Below are 22204 nucleotides of genomic sequence, written 5' to 3'. Positions count from 1 at the left end.
GGACTCATCATGCACCGCGGCTTCAGAAGATGGCCGAAAGAGGCGCCGAAGAACGGAGACGCCCATCTGAGCCCCATCCACAGCAGCGACTGGTTTAGGTGAGTATTATAATTTTTTTTTTTGTTTTACACAGCGGCCTGGGCTCTTATATACAGCATGTTAGAATGCTGTATATAAGATCCCACTGGTGGTGGCCGCAGCTTATATGCCGAAAAACTGGTGACAGGTTCCCTTTAAGTCATCTTTGAATGATACAGTCCCGGTGGCTACCAAGACAATTTTCCATGCAGAGCTGGATATGAATGGTAAAAAAGACAAGATAGAACCGAAGGTATTACTAAAAGATGCTGAGTATTACATTAAATTGCGTTCATATTATCTACAATTGTAGAATTATTTCTCAGCCCGATTTCTCAGAAACTAATGGAAAGAATAAAGCACTTGGAGTAAGCTTTCAAATTAAAGAAACGGTCACCTTAAAACAATGAAGACGGCCATACTGCACTCGGTGGAAATTTTCAGAAATGGATGACTGTCTACGATGGAAAGACTACTCTTCCGGTAGATGAGCCGGCTGCCATCATGGAGTTAAGGTGACAAGTCTTCTTTAATATCTGCGATACATGATGCACACATACAAAAACACACTAGAATACAACAAAGGGAAACCGGGGGAATACACAACAACTCCACAAGGTACACACCAACATGGAAACTTTATGGAACTACATAATTCTAGAAACCAACACACAAACATAAAAGTGACACAACGTTTGCTCACTCCTGAACAGAAAAGTCTAGGACAATCATATTCTACAGCGTGCTGTGCCTACATAAACTCCGAACACATGTTGCCTAAATAAAGTTATTTGGCAAAAGCAAAGAAACGTTTGTACATGTACCTTCAATTTCCTCTGAGAAGCAAAAGAGGGGGGAAAAAAAGAAAGGAAATGATTAAATGTGCTGAAAACATAACCGGGGGAAAGAAAATGTAACAACTGTTCAAAAGGGACAAAGATCACATCCACCTACCATACTCAACAGTTTCCTCATCTTAGAAGAGCCAAAAAGAAAGAGATACATATTTTAAATGCACGGAATGAATAATCTTCATGTATTAAGAAAACAGACAAATTGTATCTACTTTCAGCGCGGCATCGGGTGCTGCCTGACTTCACCCTTCCTCTTCTGAAATTAACTTGCCATCTTGCACCTGTCCGTGTTTTTGTTCCCGCTGAGGAGATGAGGAAGAGGAGGAGGTGCGGCGACCACCTCTACAACTTGGTTCTCCATTCACCATATTGTAGACAAGAGATTGCACCCTTAAAGGGAATCTGTCAGGTGATTTTGTGGTACAATGCTGATGTTATCTTTAAACAGGGCTTAAGGAGACCTTTCAGGATCAGTAAAGATGGCTTTACACACTGCAACATCGCAAACGACATCGCTGTAACGTCACCGGTTTTGTGACGTAATAGCGACCTCCCCAGCGACATTGCAGTGTGTGAAACACATCAGCGACCTGGCCCCTGCTGTGAAGTTGCTGATCACTACAAATTGTTCAGGACCATTCTTTGGTCCTTTGTTTCCCGCTGTGCAGCATGATCGCTAGAAAGTCTCAGTGTGTAAAGGGGACTTTACAGCGACTTCCCTTTCAAAAAGATGCTTTACAACGTCCCCAATGACTAGCTAGGTCGTTCTACAGGTCCGGATCGCTGTTGCGTCGTTGGCCAGGTCTGCCTGTTTGACAGCTCACCAGAGACTTTGTAGCGATCCCGGCCAGGTTGGGATCGCTGGTGGGATCGCTAGAAAGTCTCAGTGTGTAAAGGGGCCTTTAGTTTTATTGCTCTGCCCAATACGGTTATCCTGCTGTAAGCTTCACAGAACTCAGTGTATACTAGTCAAGTGTATGTAAATACAATTTGCATTTTCAGTGCTCCCCCACCTACCCCAGTGCATTCACTATCACTGCGGAGAGGAGGGTGAGGGAATATGGGTGGGGGCAGCAGTGCAAATTCAGTTCAGATTTACTACCACTGATACAAGCACTGACAGATGGGAGGGGGAGCAGGGTAAATGCAGGCCGTGGAGAGAATTCCATAAAGTAGAAAACCACGGCATACACCATCCAAGATCCAGAAAGTGCTTTTATACTATATAACGTTCAGGTAAAATAGCGGGAAGGAGAGAGCCGGGTACAGCCCCCCCCCCCCCAAGAACGACGGCCGTTACGTACCTTGTGTGCTTCTACGGGTCCAAGGAAAAGCACTTTCTGGATCTTGGATGGTGTATGCCGTGGTTTTCTACTTTATGGACTTCTGTTCTGGATATATCCTTTCCTCGTCCACGTGCACCCATTACCATTTCTTCTAAAAGGAGGACTGAGGCTGTTCCAAGGTATTCGGTGTAAGGTATTGCACGGTTCAGTGCAGAACCGCTTCTGTTTATAACATTATATGCAGGTTGTATTTACATGTGCTTGACTAGTTACTACATTAGGGGTGCTTCACACATAGCGAGATTGCTATCGAGATCGCTGCTGAGTCACGGTTTTTGTGACGCAGCAGTGACCTCATTAGCGATCTGGCTGTGTGTGACACTGAGCAGCGATCTGGCCCCTGCTGTGAGATCGCTGCTCGTTACACACAGCTCTGGTTCATTTTTTTGACGTTGCTCTCCTGCTGTGAAGCACACATCGCTGTGTGTGACAGCGAGAGAGCAACAACTGAATGTGCAGGGAGCAGGAGCCGGCGTCTGACAGCCTGCGGTAAGCTGTAACCAACGTAAATATCGGGTAACCAAGGGAAGCCCTTTCCTTGGTTACCCGATATTTACCTTAGTTACCAGCGTCTGCCGCTCTCACGCTGCCGGTGCTGGCTCCCCGCTCCCTGCACACGTAGCCGGAGTTACACATCAGGTAAATAAGCAAATGTTTGCTTTTTAACCCGATGTGTACTGTGGCTAGGAGTGCAGGGAGCCAGCGCTAAGCGGTGTGTGCTGGTAACCAACGTAAATATCAGGTAACCAAGCCCTTGGTTACCCGATATTTACCTTAGTTACCAAGTGCAGCGTCGCTTCCACGCGTTGCTGCTGGCTGGGGGCTGGTTACTGGTCGCTGGTGAGATCTACCTGATTGACAGCTCACCAGTGACCATGTATCGACGCACCAGCGATCCTGACCAGGTCAGATCGCTGGTGGGATCGCTGGTGTGTTGCTAAAGTGTGACGGTACCCTTACACTGAATTCTAAGGAGATTACAACAAGATAACAGTATTAGGTAGAGCAATAAAACTTACTGATCCTGAAAGGTCTTCTTAAGCCCTATTTAAAGATAACATTAGTATTGTAATAGAAAATAACCTGACAGATTCCATTTAAAAGGGGTTGCCCACTACTTTAAAACATATTCTAAGTAAAGCTAAGGTGGTGGAAACTAAATAATACAAAAACTAAAAAAAAAGCTATACTCATCAACCAGATGGGCACCACTATTCCATATTCTGCGCTGTGTCCCTTGCCAGTCTCCTGGCTGAGGGGGGCATCCCGTGACCAACTTTACGAAACCAGTGACCTTGAAAAGCCAAAATAGAAGATGTCATGTGATGCCCCCTGCTGGCAGAAGAAGCCAGAAAACTAGTGGGGCACACAGTGTGGATTATGGATGAATGTAAACGGTCCAGTAGGTAAGAGACACATTTTTTTCTTTATTTTCCCATTAACCTGCCGCCGTGTACAATGTGTTTTAAAGTAATAGACAACCCCTTTAATACACTGGTGTTTGCAGAAAAAGCAAACATTGTTCTTTGGACTGTTTAGAGATAACAAAAGTAAGATGTGGCAATTATAGCTTTATATGGGTATATGGCACATGGTGTATAATGAGAAGACCCTTCAGTGAACCAATACTTTTGATAGAGCAACATGGATCACACATGTAAGCTGGCAGCGTTGTGGGTGCCATTCAGACAGTGCTACACACAACACTTCACTGTCTGCTGTTACAAATTAGGGCAATATGCAGCTTCCAAAAGGGAAAGCTTATGAGCATGAGGTTTACTGTATCAAAGGGTTATCCAAACTTCGATAATAAAAAAAAAAAAAAAAAAAAAGAAGAGGAGGAGAAGGCAACATTTCAATGGTCGGGTCATCACGGCTGGACTGCAATGCCAGTAATTCATCACAAGTTTTAAATAGTTGTTTTTAAGGTTGTATAACCCTTTTAGTGGTGAAGCAGGCTTGGTTGTTTCCGTGACTCCCATAGAAGTGAATGGAAAGTGCCTTAAAGAAAAGCAGCCACCTCTCTGCGCCTTCACCACCAGGGATTGGCAATATGTGATGAGACTAGGAGGACAAGTCCAAGAGGCCAGTCCCTGGTGACTTCTTCCCGCCCAGCTCACTTTGACCGACAGGGTTCTGTCTGTATATAAGGGAGAGACTGTCAAGAAGTGGGATGGACCGGTTAAAAGCAACCAGGAACATGCCACTTGGACTAGTCACATCGTTTTCGACCGACGTTTAAAAGTATGTTTTCTCCGAAATGTCGCAAAGCTTCACAGTGAAACATAATCGCTGAAATAATGTAAGTTCAGGCAACACGAATTAGCCGACAGGTTCCATTTACATGGGTTTTGCACGACTAATGTGACCCTCTTTCTTTTATCCTAACTCTTCTTAACTAACACTTTCCTAATAGAATTCTGTTATCTACTCTGCTCCTGTAAGCTGATCTCCAACAGGCTCGTAAATACCCTTTATTATTGTTATAGCTTTGATCCTTCTAACTGCAGACCGGAATCGGACCAACTGAGCCGAGAAAGTTGACTGGTGGGGGCTGAGAAGAGAGTACAGTGTGATCTGGGCACACATGTCACTAGAGAGGTTTGATTCCGGTCACAAGACCGAAGGGATCAAAGGTACAACAACAATAAAGGTATTTACGAGCCCCTTAGATATAAGCTTACAGGAGCATAGTAGATGGCAGAAGTATATTAGGAAAGTGTTAGCTAGGAATAGTTAGGATAAAAGAAAGGGTGTCACATTAGTAGTGCAAAACATCTTTAAGGAACTGGGGTTTATTCAGATTTTTAAGTGTCACTATATTCTGTTCATGGTAGATTTTCAGGCATTTCAGAGGTATGGGCTGGAAGTATTCCCTAAAATATACCCATGATTTATGGTGATGGGGTCCCATGCACGCCAAATGTGGGTTTTTTTGGCATATGCTGGGATTGGTATGTATTGATATACTGTTGATTTACCAAGATTTTCTCTGCAGTTGTGTAAGGTAAACAAAAGGCATGCTGCACAAAATGGAAGCATAAGTTGGAAAATATTAAGGTTCCTGAATAATGCGAAGTGAATATACGCTAGTGTACACTGAGAGGCAATCATAATACTTAAGGAATCTTGTTCACAAGACTCGATGGACGCTATATACTGTACTTTCCTTGGCCTCTGTACCGGCCATAGTGCACAAGCATCTCTTTCCATATGATGTAGAATCAGGTGGCAACACGAAATGACAGCAGTCGTCTATTCTCATAGATTGGCTAAAATAGAACCAACCTATGAAGAATATTTGGTGGGTACAACTTATAGGATCTCCACTGCTACAATGTAACTGTACAAAGCACAAGCCGAAAACACAAAAGAAATGTGAAAGCGCTTAAGTTACTGTAAACAAGAAGCGGACTATCAGTAAAAACGTTTATGGGGTAAGTGTTCCGGGAGGCTTTGTTAATTGGAGCAAACCTGCATTTGAGTTGTATCATTTTTCCATGTCCAGTAACCTGAGAAGTGGTTACGAGGAAGGATGAACAAAACAAGATATGTTTCTCATAAGTGACTTAATTCCTGTGCAGATGAAGGGCGCTCGCAATGCGGAAGGGACTCGCGCCAGCCCCTTGATGATTCAACAGTGGTCATAGCTCTGGTGCATGACTGCATTGTGTGGTACTGCAATCACCTTAATCCAATTTCTCTCCATGGAAATTGAATTCTGACGAGATCTCCGGGGGACTGTTAAAACAGGCTTCAAAATAGCTGCCACCACTAATTAAAATAGGCACAATGATTTTAGATTAAGGAGATTGCCGTAGCAGTTTTAAGTAAGCTGCCGGTCTAGCGATGCAAGAGAGAAGCCTAAGTGGGTGGTTACTTAGATCGGTTTACATAAGCTTCCTTTAAAGCAAAACCAGCTGTCCAGATAAAATGTATGAAATCAGTCTTATTTTATCCTTATTAGACCTCGCTTGTCTTGTAACGCAGCACAATAGCCTTCATTCACCATTTACTATAAGGAATATTACCGGAGCGATACAGAGGTCACATGTGCAACAGTCACAATCCTCCGCAAAAAGTCCGAGGAGCAAGCAGGATCCTAATTAAATGCTATTTAAAGGGAATCTTGATCTTGCGGAACCCTCCGAGCCTACAATTACCTGTACGAGAGCATGCGCTTTTGCATTTATATACCCCACGTGTGCAAATTTTGTTGGGCACCAACCCAAAAAATATACGCGGCTCCTTATTGACAATTCATTAATAAGGTAGAGGAATAATAAGGAATGTATAAAGCCTTTCTTCCCATCATGCAATTAAGCTCCACGCGTTTTAGAAGAAAGCAGGTATATAGATGACAAAATATACAGACAGGTATATTCTTGTATCCCTGCGTGATATCAAAGGGGGGCATGATAGATTTAGAGCCCAAATCTAGCAGACAGGTATATATCCTATTCACATGCCATAAATGTAAGGAATGAAACCAACTCTTTAAAGGGAACCTGTCAGGTGCAATATGTACCCATAATCACGAGCAGTTCTGGGTGTATATTGCTAATCCCTGCCTAACCGTCCCTGTATCTAGTAGCATAGAAAAAGAGATCTTTAGAAAAAGTATTTCTAAAGACCATTTATGATACGCTAATGAGCGCCGGGACTAGTTGCAAGGGCATTACTTCCCCTGACTAAGTCTATCCCCTTAAAATGTCAGCACACCCACAGGGCTGTGCTAACATGCTACTCGATGCCCAATGCCCAGCGTCATTGAGGGCGACGTACATACCTGTGTCCGTTGTCACCGCCTCAGATGCCAGGCTTAGGGTCAGTGCGCATGATAAGAAGTCCCAGCACTGTGCTAAGAGGGTGGACTAGTTGGAGGATATAGCACCCTTGCGACTAGTCCCTAGCCTCATTAGCATATCATAAAGGACCTTTAGAAATACTTTTTCTGAAGATCTCATTATCTATGCTACTAGATACAGGGACGGTTAGCCAGGGAATATCAATATACACCCAGAACTGCTCGTGGTTCTGGGTGCATATTGCACCTGACCCGTGTCCTTTAATGTCAGTACATATATTATGGCCATGGTGGATATTTTAATGAAATGTTCCAAAATATCAGATATTCAGAACAAAATAAGCACCAAGTTTTTATTTGTATCTAGCTTAAAAGTAAACATGTTACTTCAAGAAACTGCATTTACCAACACATATAGTAGTAATTTGCAGGTAGTATTTAAGCCATGCATGCCTGTCTTATTAGAGAAGCGACTATAGGAAGAAACTGAACTTATATCGTTCCTGCAGCCGCTTGCGTCAATAATAGAGTGCAGATAACATCACTGCTCTCTATACTGTAAACTCCCCCACACATTGAGTGACAGCCTGTTTTGTAACGTATCTGCGCTGTGTGTGTGTAGAGCATGCTGTCAATCAATGTGCTGGAGAGTGACTACAACAACACCTGCACTGCCCCGATGACTGGGAGCGAGCAGCTGCAGGGAAAATATAATTGTATTTCCTCCCTGGAGCTGCTGGTCCAGAAAATTAGCCAAACATGATATAAGTACTATTTTTAGGTGGATTCCCACTATATATGCAGGGAAATTGCACATCTGGAGGTTACAATTTCCAAGTAATACCGAGCTAAAGTCAGAGGACACATTCACTCATGGAGAATAAGTGAGCGGCCATATTATTTGGACTATATCCTTCTTCGTATGGAAATAAAAATCTGGAATTTATACTGGATAGTCACAGGCAATGTCAGACCCCCCTAACTATTTCATGGCCAGGCAGATCTTTCTTCCTTCTAAAGGCCCTGTCACACACACAGATAAATCTTTGGTTGCAGTGAAATCATGGACATATTGTTCCATTTGTACACAGCCACAAACCTGGCACTGATTGTCCACAATTTCACTGCAACCACAGATCTGCCGCAGATTTATCTGTGTGTGACAGGGCCTTTAGGCTAGGTCCACATTTCTGTTGTTTTGCATCAGTCACAATCCGCTGCTCTGATAAACAACGGAATCCGTTTGGCGGATTCCGTTGTTCCTATAGACTTGTATGAGCGGCGGATTGTGATTGATGCCTTGCATTGCATCCACCGCCCGACTGATCAGTCGTGGAACGACTGACTGTCGGGCGGCAGGAACGCACCATGTAGCATTTTTTGAGCAGCGGAATCCTTTTTCATTTTGCTGCGCATGCGCGCTCTCGGCGGCCGAACGATCAGCTGATCTCCCGGCGGCCAGCTAATGAGAACGATCAGCTGATCTCCCGGCGGCCAGCTAATGAGAACGATCAGCTGATCTCCTGGCGGCCGGCTAATGAGAGCGATCAGCTGATCTCCCGGCGGCCGGCTATTGTGAACGATCAGCTGATCGTTCTCATTAGCCGGCCGCCTGGAGATCAGCTGATCGCTCTCAAAAGCCGGCGGCCGGCTAATGAGAGCGATCAGCTGATCGTTCTCGGTCTCTTGTTTTATAACAGAATCTGCTTTCTCTTCCAATACTTGTCATCCGTTGTACAACGCATCAGTCACAAGCGTCAAGCAATGCATGTGACTGATGCAAAACAACGAAAATGTGAACCTAGCCTTAGCCACTGAGCTGTATTACCAGGCTTGGAGTGGAAGCTACAAACTAAACCGAAATTTAACTGGCCTCATGAAGTAACTACATTATTTGACTAATGACATGTATTTTTATGCTGATACTTACACTATTTATATGGAGGTGCTGCCAAATTCTAAATACAAGGTCACATTATTTACAATCTATCCAAAAAATTAAACAAAAAAGCACACTCGCCCCTCACACGAAGCCTTGTCGATCATATAATATGGCCAACAAAGTTAATATAAGCTAAGTAGACCTACTATACTATGGCCATAACATTCTTCCTAATAGCTTTGTTATAAACTGTTTCAACTTACACTTTCCCACATCTAGAGGCCATCGTATAGCAACCGGAGTGCAGCTTTCGGTATTCAAGCTGCTGAGGTAAAGTGAAAACTGAGCTCTGATTGGCTGCTATGGACAATCAAAACAGTCTGACTGTGAGAGTTTTCATGATTGAGCTCTGATTGGTTGATATGGCCAACCAGAACAGTCTGAATGTGAGGCAGTTTATATAACTGATCTCTGATTGGTTGATATGGACAACTAGAATAGTGACTGTGAGGCAGTTTTCAGAACTGAAGTCTGATTGGTTGATATGGAAAACTAGAACAGTCTGAGACAGTTTTCAGAGCTAAGCTCTGATTGGTTGATATGGACAACTAGAACAGTCTGTGAGGCAGTTTTTATAACTGAGCTGTGATTGGTTGATATGGCCAACTAGAACAGTCTGACTGTGAGGCAGTTTATATAACTGATCTCTGATTGGTTGATATGGACAACTAGAATAGTGACTATGAAGCAGTTTTCAGAACTGAGGTCTGATTGGTTGACATAGATAACTACAGCAGTCTGACTGTGAGGCAGTTTTCAGAACTGAGATATGAGATCTTTCAAGGGCACAAATTTATAATTTATTACATATATTTATTTATTTTTTTTTTCAACTTTTAGATTTCTAATCAGTGTGCGGTGATTACTACAGGTCATAATACTAAGGACTGTGTTTTAAAATGTGCAATATAAACCCCAACCATCCATTGGGCATGTTAATCAAAAAGCAAAGAAAGCAAAACGATCTCAAACAGCTGAGACAAGTGAACAACAAGAGTCCTGGCTTAAACGGATGAGACAGGCTGTTCTTCATCTCAGTGTTACAACAAATTTGTAAAAATAAACAATTGTTGATGCCAAGCTAACAAAAAAAAAATAGAAAAAATTTTTTTTAGATACTAAAAATGTGAATTGAAAATGTAACCTTAGCGAGTGTAACCAACAATTTAATATATCACTTTCCGAGAGCGAAGCCGTGAATATTTTGCTAGTAGACAATAAATGGAAAAGCCCTCGATCTGATCACATTACGCCGATTGTTAAACATCTTCTCATGTGTAAATGACAGTAAATAAACTGAATACCTATGACTACCAAGCCCTCCATGATTACATTTACAGCATTAATACAAGAGTAAACGAGTGAACACTTTTTTTTTACTGCTCTTCAAAAAATTAGGCGCTGGTCTATGGAAGTCGAAACCCAGAGAGGCACTAACTCAAATAGACAAGTACGTGGTCTATCAATTCTGTTTATAATATAAGATAAATAGAGAAGAGATCACGTTTTACACTTGACGAAACGTAACCCAGAATCTGAGACACTGGAGGCCGCTCATGAAGCGGCGGCTCCTCGGGAGGAATGGATACTTTATTTTGAGAAGTGGTGTTGAGTCTTAGAAGAGGAGCTGATTAAAAGGAGGAGAGAACGATCTCGGTGATAGACGTCTCAAGACTCCGCTGTCCTGTCCTCAATCACTACAAAGAGTATGATTAAATAAACGGCAATCAGGAGATAACCGTCTCCAAATAAATACGAAGGGTTTATAGTACAACACTGGATAAATATATGGCTCATATACGACAGCCGGGACATCTGTATAAAGCTACATGGATAATAAACAGGTAAAACGGTGGCCGACCAAGAAAGCTCATGGTAGGAATATAAAGTAATATGAGAGACTTTTCTTAAGTGCAGGTGTTTTGTTTTTCTTTGCAATTGTGCTTTCTAAAAAATGTTTTGCACCGCTTACTTTCTTTGTGTTGCACTTTCTAATGTTGGATGCAGAGTGAGTTAACTGAGTATCCATCAGTGAACTCACTGTGACAAGAGAGTTTATAAAGCAGGCTTTACACGCTACGATATTGCTAAGCGATATCGTACGCAAAAGCACCCGCCCCCGTCGTGCATGCGATATCGTGTGATCGCTGCCGCAGCGAACATTATCGCTACGGCAGCGTCACACGCACTTACCTGGTCGGCGGCGTCGCTGTGACTGCCGAACAATCCCTCCCTCAAGGGGAAGGTGCGTTTGGTGTCACGGCGACGTCACTACGCGGCCGGCCAATCAAAGCGGAGGGGCGGAGATGAGCGGGACGTAACATCCCGCCCACCTCCTTCCTTCCTCATTGCGGGCGGGATGCAGGTAAGGTGAGGTTCCTCGCTCCTGCGGTGTCACACACAGCGATGTGTGCTGCCGCAGGAACAAGGAACAACATCTTTAAACAACCATTAACAATTTTTGGTTTTAGGACGACCTCTCCAAGGTGAACGATTTTCACCACTTTGGAGGACGTTTAAGGTCAATGGTAAGTATTACATGCTGGAATACAGTTAATAACGCCGGATGTGCGTCACTAACGACGTGACCCCGACGATAAAACATTAACGATATCGTAGCGTGTAAAGCCCCCTTAACTCTTATCTCCATTTTTCTAAGCTCTTTTCAGTTGACTTATAACTGCAAAGTTCAGCTTAATAATCATCCTTTAAAGCCTCAGCCCAGCATGTTGTACTATACATTGCTTTCCATTGCTGACAGGTTTGCAAAGTCTTAAGGTATTGTAATGTAGGTCTCTTTGGGTGATCCAAGAAAAAATCCCTAAAAATGAGCAAATCCCTGCACGCTGTGCACAATGACAGTGCGCTTACTGTTGTCGGCTCAGATCAGCAGTAACAAGCCGGCAACAGACCAGTGATGTTACTTGCGGCGGAGAGGGTCTCTGCATGCTGGGTATTCTGACACCGCTCCGTTGCCAATTCTTTACTGCTGATCTAAGCCAATAACAAAGAGTACGCTGTCATTGTGCTCATTGCACAGGGCACAGAGGGCAGGAACAGAGAAGCTTCTGAAACGAGTGTCACTGATGACGCTTTGCTTCAGGAAGGGGGCAGAAGCTGCAGCAGTGACTATCAAAGACATTTGACTATCAAAGCATGCATTGAGATTCTCAATCAAAGCGTTATCAGAGAGGAAATAGGGAAAAAAATACAATAGCTGTTAGACAGTGTAGATAGGGAACGGTAGAGACATTTTTTAACGCAAGTATATTAGAAAATAAAAAGAAGAGTTTTGATCCAGAGGATTTTCTTCTGTTAAATTTAAGGAGGAGTGAAAAATAATCAAACCAGCCAAAACCTGTTCTTAGGGTGTGGGATTTCACTTTTGTAACAAAGACTTGTTCAGCGGATGTGGCTTAGCTGGGTGGATGCTGAGAGTGTCACTACTTATTATGCAGTTATGTCTTCTACTATTTGCTATCCTGTGAGGAACACCTACATTTATGCATAATATGCTTACTATAAGAAAATGATTTGGAGAGCTATGGAAACCACATGCCTGTGTTATGTCTTTGATTCTCACCGGCGCTGTAGACTGAATCCCAGAAACTTTTAATTGAAGTGGCAACTGCTTCACTTCGGAGTCCAATATGGTAAAAATTAACATTTATTTCATATTAAAAATACAAGAAGAGTGGAAAGGTAGAATAAATTGCAAAGAGCACTGCACAAGATGTCGCTGTAGGTGCAGACCTACGCGTTTCGACTCCCTGTCAATCATGGTCTTAAAGCGCACCAATCACCAGGATTTTCCTATATAACCTAAAACCAGTGATATACTGGCACTATCAGGCTGAGTCTATACATAACTGTTATTTATGCTAATTCTATTATAGAAGTGTTTAACTAAGTGGCTAGAAGGACCTTTGCTGATGTCATACCCATGTAATCTGAAGGTGTGGGGTCTCAGCCAACAGAAAAGTAATGTTGCTTCCTGGTATCAGCTATGTTGGCTGAGACCCCTGTCCCTTCTGGTCACATGGGCATGATATCAGCAAAGGTCCTTCTAGACACTTAGTAAAACGCTTCTATAATAGAATTAGCATAAATAACAGATAGTGGGAGGCACAACAGGCAGGGAGCAGGCATCACTATGAAAACCCATCCCAGCTATTAGCTGCTCACAGCTGCTGCCAATCAAAAAGCTGCTCATTTTAGAAGCTTAACTTGTTTGTGTTTCAAAACATATACATACTAGCTGACAACTAAAGCTATGTATAGAATGAGCATGATAGTGCCAGTATAGCACTGGCTTTAGGTTATATAAAAAAATCCTGGTGATTGGTGCACTTTAAGTCAGAGTCGAAACCTACAGCTACATCTTGTGCGGTGCTTTTGCGATTTATTCCACTTTTTTTGTATTTTTAATACAAAATAATGTTAAGTTTTACCATATTGGACTCTGAAGTAAATCCGTTGGATCAAAACCATCCTTTCCATATGGCTAAGGCAGCTCTAGCCGTGCGGACTCCTCTATATCAGGAAGGTGGACAATAAACAAAGGGTGTGAGCTGACTTTCCCTTTTTTTACTATATATTAGAATATAGTTTAGATTTCGAACCTAAATAGATTTGGAATGAATATTACTTTGGCTCCATCCACCCCTTTAAATCAATGAGCTCAAGACGCGTCCTAATACTTTTGTCCATACAGTGTAGCTATCATATGGAGCTTGTCACTTTGCCTAAATGGACGTTGGCTCCTGTCTGCGATGCTTTGATCTGGCTTGACAGATGTAACAGATGTAATAAGAGAATCCTTTAAATCGGCAATACCTTGGCTTATTAGAATGGATGGCTCCCTCAAGAACAGCACTCATGTCCTATAGTCGTGTATCCGCCCGCACTATCCATTATTACCTCTGTACAGAACAAAGGGCAGGAAATAAAGTCTGCGAATACCATAGTGCTCTCACGTAACCGCAGCTGAAATCTGAAATGACGGCCTATCCTGGGTATACACACATCATCCATACAGGGCTATAAAACGCTAAGTGCCTGCTCCACCGAAGGAACAAGCACAACGTAAAATCTTCCAGGTTCCTTCAAGGAGAGAACACGTGTGATATCCTCTCTTTTCATTCCTCGTACACTTACATGATTTTCTGTTGGAGGCTTTCTGCGGCTGGGTCAGCACCACGGGTTTTCTTAGTGCAAATCTCCTGCAGTTGAAAGAGAAAGTCCATGAGAAACTCTGAAACTCGACATCTCCATTATGGGATTAGGGCTTTTTATGAAACACATCTTACATATAGGGATTTTTTTTTCTCCTTATTTTTATTTTGTAAAGACTCTTGGAACCGACATAAAAAAAGACCAAATTGCCATCTAATCTACACAGGCTTCGACAAAAATGAAACTAGCAGCGAGGAGAGATTTTTTTTTTCCCTCTGTAACTGGTCCAAAAAATGTTACAATACTTATTCCTGTAGAGTAGATCAATGGAGATTGTGATACTGATGTGCTATTTTCCATATGGTCTTATTCCAATCTGGACCAGAACTAGTCCTATCGTTTTCTGTCATTATTCATTTTTTGGCCAGACAGGCGAGGAAGTCTGATATGTTTGCAAAAAATAAAATAAAAAAAAATTAAAAAAAATAAAAAAGGGGGGTTTTAAGTTCATTTTGGGACGGTCGTGACCCCTGATACTTGTGACTGTATGGTCATAAGATACTGTATGTGGTGAAACGCAGAGACCAGATACTTGTGAACGTATGGTAGTAAGATACTGTCTATGTGGTGAAACGCAGCCACCTCATACTTGTGACTGTATGGTGATAAGATACTGTCTATGTGGTGAAACGCAGTCACCTCATACTTGTGACTGTATGGTGGTAAGATACTGTCTATGTGGTGAAACGCAGCCACCTCATACTTGTGACTGTATGGTGATAAGATACTGTCTATGTGGTGAAACGCAGCCACCTCATACTTGTGACTGTATGGTGGTAAGATACTGTCTATGTGGTGAAACGCAGCCACCTCATACTTGTGACTGTATGGTGATAAGATACTGTCTATGTGGTGAAACGCAGCCACCTCATACTTGTGACTGTATGGTGATAAGATACTGTCTATGTGGTGAAACGCAGCCACCTCATACTTGTGACTGTATGGTGGTAAGATACTGTCTATGTGGTGAAACGCAGCCACCTCATACTTGTGAATGTATGGTGGTAAGATACTGTCTATGTGGTGAAACGCAGCCGCTTGATACTTGTGAATGCACAATGGTAAGATACTGTCTATGTGGTGAAACGCAGCCACCTCATACTTGTGACTGTATGGTGGTAAGATACTGTCTATGTGGTGAAACGCAGCCACCTCATACTTGTGACTGTATGGTGGTAAGATAATGTCTATGTGGTGAAACGCAGCCACCTCATACTTGTGAATGTATGGTGGTAAGATACTGTCTATGTGGTGAAACGCAGCCGCTTGATACTTGTGAATGCACAATGGTAAGATACTGTCTATGTGGTGAAACGCAGCCACCTCATACTTGTGACTGTATGGTGGTAAGATACTGTCTATGTGGTGAAACGCAGCCGCTTGATACTTGTGAATGCACAATGGCAAGATACGGTCTATGTGGTAAAACGCAGCACCTGATACTTGTGAATGAATGATGTAAGATACTGTCTATGTTGTGAAACACAGCACCTGATACTTGTGACTGTATGGTGATAAGATACTGTCTACCGTATTTTTCGGACTATAAGACTCACCGGACCATAAGACGCACCCTGGTTTTAGAGCAGGAAAATAAAATTCTAAGCAAAAAATGGGAGTCATGACACACTGTTATGGAGCGAGGATCTGCTGCTGACACTGTTATGGGGGTAATGTCTCCAAATTCTCTACTAAGGTACCCCAGACTGGTAATGATCCTCCTGCCTTGTATATACAGTATATGTCCCTCATCCTGCTATATACCCCATCCTGGCATATGGCCCCATCCTGCTATATACGGTAACCCATCCTGGCATATGGCCCCATCCTGCTATATACGGTAACCCATCCTGGCATATGACCCCATCGTGCTATATACCCCCATCCTGCTATATACCACCAGCCTGCTGTACACCCCCATCCTGCTCATATACCACCATCCTGTTATATACCCCATCCTGCTCATATTACCCCACCCTGCTCATATACCTCCATTATGCTCATATACCCCCATCTTGCTCATATACCCCCATCCTGCTCATATACCGCCATCCTGCTCATATACCCCCATCCTGCTCATAATATAACCCCCATCCTGCTCATAATATATCCCCATCCTGCTCATAATATACCCCCCATCCTGCTCATAATATACCCACCATCCTGCTCATAATATATCCCCATCCTGCTCATAATATATCCCCATCCTGCTCATAATATATCCCCATCCTGCTCATAATATACCCCCATCCTGCTATATGCCCCCATCGTGCTATACACCCCCATCCTGGTATACGGCTCGCATCCTGTGGCACATAAAAAAAAAAAAAATGTTCAAACTCACCTTACCTCACTCCCTGCAGCATCGCTCCTCTTCCCGTCTGTGTCAGTGGCAGCGCCGCTGAATGGAGCCATCCCCGTTCCCCTGCAGCATTGCGATGTCCTCCTGTGCCAGCGGCGGCTGCGTGTGGACACGTGCGCACAGTGATAATGTCATCACTGTGCGCGCCGCTAGTCTCCACTCAGTGGCCGCCGCTGGCACAGGAGGACATTGCAATGCTGCAGGGGAACGGGGACGGCTCCACTCAGCGGCCGCCAGATCGCGGTGCTGCAGGGGAACGGTGACAGGTGAATATACTGATTCACTGCACCCCGCGCTGATGATGATGTGCGGGGGGCAGTGAATACAGCCGCACATCATCACTCCAGGCTGTAGTTGCCAGGGGTGATCATGCGGGCAGGCTGTTTATCCCTCGCCCATCATCCCGCCCACCTGTCAGCGCCTGCTTCAGCGCTGAGAGAAGGGTGGGAGGATGGGCGTGCATATTAAATGAGCAGGTCCACGTGGTCACGGCAGGCGCTGCTACTGCCTGCTCGTGCCCCCAATGACCCGCGCCACCATAGCACCCTCATTCCCGGCCCTATATTCAGACCATAAGACGCACCCCCCACTTTCCCGCAACATTTGGGGGAAAAAAAAGTGCGTCTTATGGTCCGAAAAATACGGTAAGTGGTGAAACGCAGCCGCCTGATACTTGTGAATGTACCATGGTAAGATACTGTCTATGTGGTGAAACGCAGCACCTGATACTTGTGAATGTACAGTGGTAAGATACTGTCTATGTGGTGAAACGCAGTCACCTCATACTTGTGACTGTATGATGGAAAGATACTGTCTATGTTGTGAAACGCAGCCATCTGATACTTGTGACTGTATGGTGATAAGATACTGTCTATGTGGTGAAACGCAGTCACCTCATACTTCTGAATGTACCATGGTAAGATACCGTCTATGTAGTGAAACGCAGCCGCCTGATACTTGTGAATGTACGGTGGTAAGATACTGTCTATGTGGTGAAACGCAACCACCTGATACTTGTGAATGTACGGTGGAAAGAAACTGTCTATGTGGTGAAACGCAACCACCTGATACTTGTGAATGTATGGTGAAATGATACTGTCTATGTGGTGAAACGCAGCCACCTGATACTTGTGAATGTAACCACCTGATACTTGTGAATGTATGGTGGAAAGATACTGTCTATGTGGTGAAACGCAACCACCTGATACTTGTGAATGTAACCACCTGATACTTGTGAATGTATGGTGGAAAGATACTGTCTATGTGGTGAAACGCAACCACCTGATACTTGTGAATGTACGGTGGTAAGATACTGTCTATGTGGTGAAACGCAGCCACCTGATACTTGTGAATGTACGGTGGTGAGATACTGTCTATGTGGTGAAACGCAACCACCTGATACTTGTGAACCTACGGTGGAAAGATACTGTCTATGTGGTGAAACGCAGCCGAGTCTCAGAGTAGGACAAATTGATGCAGAAGAAAGCATGAGAAAGAGAGGAAAAAAGTGAACTTCATAGCTAACCTCTCCTGGAATTGTTTTGAAGGGATCAATCCGGCTCTGGGATTGGCATCACCTTCGTGTTTGGCCTGCCACCAAGTTGCATCATCCTGGCACATGATCTGAAGGATATCTCCCCTTCTGAACGACAGCCCGGCTTCTTTACAAGGAATAGCTTTATCCTCATTAGGATAGTAGTCAAAGAGAGCTTTAACAAACATCTGCAAGAGAAGGGAGGCGAGCGGAGTTATAAAACATGGCACACCTGATGCCCAAGATAACCGCACATCACAAATCTCATCACGAATTCATCAGTTGCTCTTATGACCAGCCATGTATTCCCCCGAGCACTTGTAAGAAACATTCTGCAACTAAAGCATTCATTTAATCTTACAGAGTTACGCAAGGTTTTTTTTTTTTTGTTTTTTTTTTAAAAAAAGGATCTGTCAAATGTCACATTATTAAGTGCATGCAGGGTGATAGCATTCTGACGCCATTCGGCCTCCGCAAGGAGATCTGAGTTGCCCAAAGAAAATTAACTTTATTCCTCCTGGCAGCTTCGGGCTTTCAGTCACAGGGGTATGGCCGGCATAGTTTCAGTCACTGCTCTGTGCATAGTGAGTAAAGGATGTAACCATTCCCCGGCACTAACTGACAGCCGGCTCAGCACTGCATCAGCACAGAGCCACTCTATATGTACTCAGTGGTGACTTAAACCACGCCAACAACAACCCTGTGACTGAAAGCTCGAGGTTGCTGGGAGGAATAATGTTCATTCCTTCCCGGCAGCAGGGCTCTCGGTGCAGTGACCACATAGCCTCAGAATACTGTTAACCTGCAGATTAACCCCATACCTGCAGGTTAATAGCATTTTTATATGACCGGTTCTCTTTCAAATGAGAATTTTAACTTAAGCTGGATAGGATTATACAGCCGTTCTCAGGAGGTTTTTCAGTCAATACACCAGGCTCTTCAGAAATATGAGATCCAGTTATTAATGTATGCAGTCTGTTTTGTGAACTCTGATGACAGCTCCAATTTAACTCTGTGTTCACATCTAAGTTGGAGAATTCAGCACAGATTCTATCATTTTAACACCATGATGGACATCCAACAGATCCCATTATAGGCCAATACGGTCTATCCAGTGCCAGTGGTGTGCATCATGTGATTGATCGGGCTTCCTGACATGGGGCGGCACGGTGGCTCAGTGGTTAGCACTGCAGTCTTGCAGCGCTGGGGTCCTGGGTTCAAATCCCACCAAGGACACCATCTGCAAGGAGTTTGTATGTTCTCCCTGTGTTTGCGTGGGTTTCCTCCCACACTCCAAAGACATACTGATAAGGACTTTAGATTGTGAGCCCCAATGGGGACAGTGTTCCTGATGAATGTAAAGTGCTGCGGAATATGTTAGCGCTATATAAAGATTTTATTTTTTATTTTAATATCCACTGTTTGGCTCCTTTGCTGGATTAGAAAAATAGAAATGAATAGTTGACATCTGAACAGAACTCCATAATAACAGAAGACTCCATTTATAATAATCCATTTACTTTACAATAAAAAAAAATAAAAATAATTCTCATCTGTTTTTGAAGTCTCCATCGTGTGTTCTCTTGGCTATTCCAATACTTCCTCCAGAATCCATGGCATTATTATGGCGTCTATTATAGATACTGCAGCATACTTCACCTTTCAAGCATTTTTAAAACTACAAGTACCAGTATTTCCCGACAGCCACAAGTCGCCATCTGGCTGTCCGTGCATGCTTGGTTTGGTAATTTCATAATTATTGCACTAAAATAGCTGATCCATCAGTTTTAGAGCCGTGCAAAAAGATCTGCAAGATTTTGGTCTTGTGTCCACCATGGTACACCATGGCAGTGTAGTAAGCAGTGCAAACCTCCTCGTCCGGCACTCGAATACTAGCATCCTTGAGGCCTAGAGACATGATTGTAACGGTGTCTTACAATCCCAAGAGGGTGTCCAGTATGCTGGAATTTGAGTGCCAGCTGTATAACTTAGCATAGCAATGACGTGACTGCCACAGACTTGGTCGCCAGACCAGGGTCCTACAAATCCTTTTGCTCAAATCCATTGAGCTTCCATCAGTTTTAAATCCATCACTCTATGGCTTTAATGATGAAAAAATATCTATAATTACTGTAAGGCTCTGTTCACATCAGAATTGTGGTTCCCATTTTTTTTTATAAGATTTTTTATATCTAATGCCAAGCGACCCTCATTTGCATATTCACAATATAATGCTGAACGTGTTCTTCTGTCCGAAGTCGGGAGCGAACAGTTTGGCCAAAGCCAGGATCAACCCGTTGGCTTGACCAAAGCCAGGATCGAACCATTGGATTGGCCAAAGCCAAGATTGAACCATTGGATTGGCCAAAGCCAGGATTGAACCGTTGAATTGGCCAAAGCCAGGGTCGAACCTTTGATTCACTAAAGCGAGGATCGAACCATTGGATTGGCCAAAGCAAGGATCGAACGACTGGATTGGCCAAAGCCAGGATCGAACCATTGGATTGGCCAAAGCCAGAATCAAACTGTTGGATTGGAAAAAAAGCCAGGATCAAACTCTTAGGGGTACTTTGCACACTACGACATCGCAAGCTGATGCTTGCGATGCTGAGCGTGATAGTCCCCGCCCCCGTCGCAGCAGCGATATCTTGCGATAGCTGCCGTATCGAACATTATTGCTACGGCAGCGTCACACGCACTCACCTGCCCTGCGACGTTGCTCTGGCCGGCGAACCGCCTCCTTCCTAAGGGGGTGGGTCGTGCGGCGTCACAGAGACGTCACACGGCAGGCGGCCAATTGAAGCGGAGGGGCGGAGATGAGCGGGACGTAAACATCCCGCCCACCTCCTTCCTTCCGCATAGCCGGCATGAGCCGCGGTGACGCAGGTAAGCTGATGTTCCTCGCTTCTGTGGCTTCTCACACAGCGATGTGTGCTGCCGCAGGAATCAGGAACAACATCGTACCGTCGCTGCAGGGAAATTATGGAAATGTCGGACCCTACACCGATGATACGATTACGACGCTTTTGCGCTCGTTAATCGTATCAAAAAGGATTTACACACTACGATATCGACAGCGACGCCGGATGTGCGTCACTTTCGATTTGACCCCACTGACATCACAGCTGCGATGTCGTAGTGTGCCAAGTACCCCTTAGATTGGCCAAAGCCAGGATCGAACCATTAGATTGGCGAAAGGGCCTATTTATTTTTTAAAAAAAAAGGTTAGCTACTGTTACAGAAGTAACTGGGGCCTGATTTATGACAATTTTCTCACAGTAAGATCGTTCTGGTTGCCTATAGAAACCAGAGTGCAGCTTTTAGCATTGAAGATGCTGAGGTAAAGTGAAAGCTGAGCTCTCATTGGTTGCGATGGATAACTTGACCCTTATCAAGTGTAACCAATAATGTAATGTTGATCGTGTCCTTCTGTCCATAGCCGGGATGGCCGATGCATGCACAATGCTAAGTTCACATTCTAGTTGAATTTTTCAATAAAATGGCGCTAGAGTCAGCACGTGCGCATACTGCAAACTCCAGCTCCATTTTCTTGAAAAAACTGTCTCTGTGAATATCACCAGTCACCAGTTTAATTCAGATGATAATCGCAGAGACAGTGTCTTCAAGAAAATGGCACTGGAGATCACCGTATGTGCACACACTGACTTCGGTGCCATTTTATTGAATGATTCAATTACGTGAACATAGCCCTGCGCACACGCCGGCCATAGGGATAATGGTGGCGACTGTGGCGTAAAATTTAAATAAATAATGGGGAGGAAAGCAGCCAGGGGAGGAAGAGATAAGGAAGGCCCGACCCACAAAATCGTGCACCAACAAAGAATGACCAGAGTTTACACCAAAATTGTGGTTTAATTCAAGTTTTGGTGAGACGCTAAAAGATCTGGCACTGACAGATGTGTGGAGGGTTGGACACCCAGGGATTCGCCTATTTTCCTGTTACTCTAAGTCACATGAAACCCTATCCAGAATTGACATGACACTGGGGTCTGCGGGAGTGTTGCCACTAGTGGAGTCGGTATCTT

The 22204-nt window shown here is 43.9% G+C and overlaps 1 protein-coding gene across 3 annotated transcripts in view; it reads right to left on the bottom strand.

The window, feature by feature from the left end:
- Window positions 1-22204, bottom strand: part of MPP7 (MAGUK p55 scaffold protein 7) — a 534209-nt gene that overhangs the window by 120741 nt on the left and 391264 nt on the right. For 2 of the 3 annotated variants that reach the window (XM_075315522.1, XM_075315523.1), the window contains exons 11-14: window positions 18150-18346; window positions 14185-14249; window positions 1033-1053; window positions 903-914 (exon numbers count right to left, since the gene is read on the bottom strand). In XM_075315522.1, the coding sequence (XP_075171637.1) occupies window positions 903-914; window positions 1033-1053; window positions 14185-14249; window positions 18150-18346 (295 nt within the window). The remainder of the gene's footprint in view (window positions 1-902; window positions 915-1032; window positions 1054-14184; window positions 14250-18149; window positions 18347-22204) is intronic. The other variant, XM_075315524.1, reaches the window with a different exon arrangement.

This window comes from Anomaloglossus baeobatrachus, chromosome 6 (genome assembly GCF_048569485.1).
Source record: "Anomaloglossus baeobatrachus isolate aAnoBae1 chromosome 6, aAnoBae1.hap1, whole genome shotgun sequence".
Classification (NCBI taxonomy): Eukaryota; Metazoa; Chordata; class Amphibia; order Anura; family Aromobatidae; genus Anomaloglossus; species Anomaloglossus baeobatrachus.
Note: the sequence above shows the minus strand (reverse complement) of the source record. Positions and strands in the feature narration are given on the sequence as shown.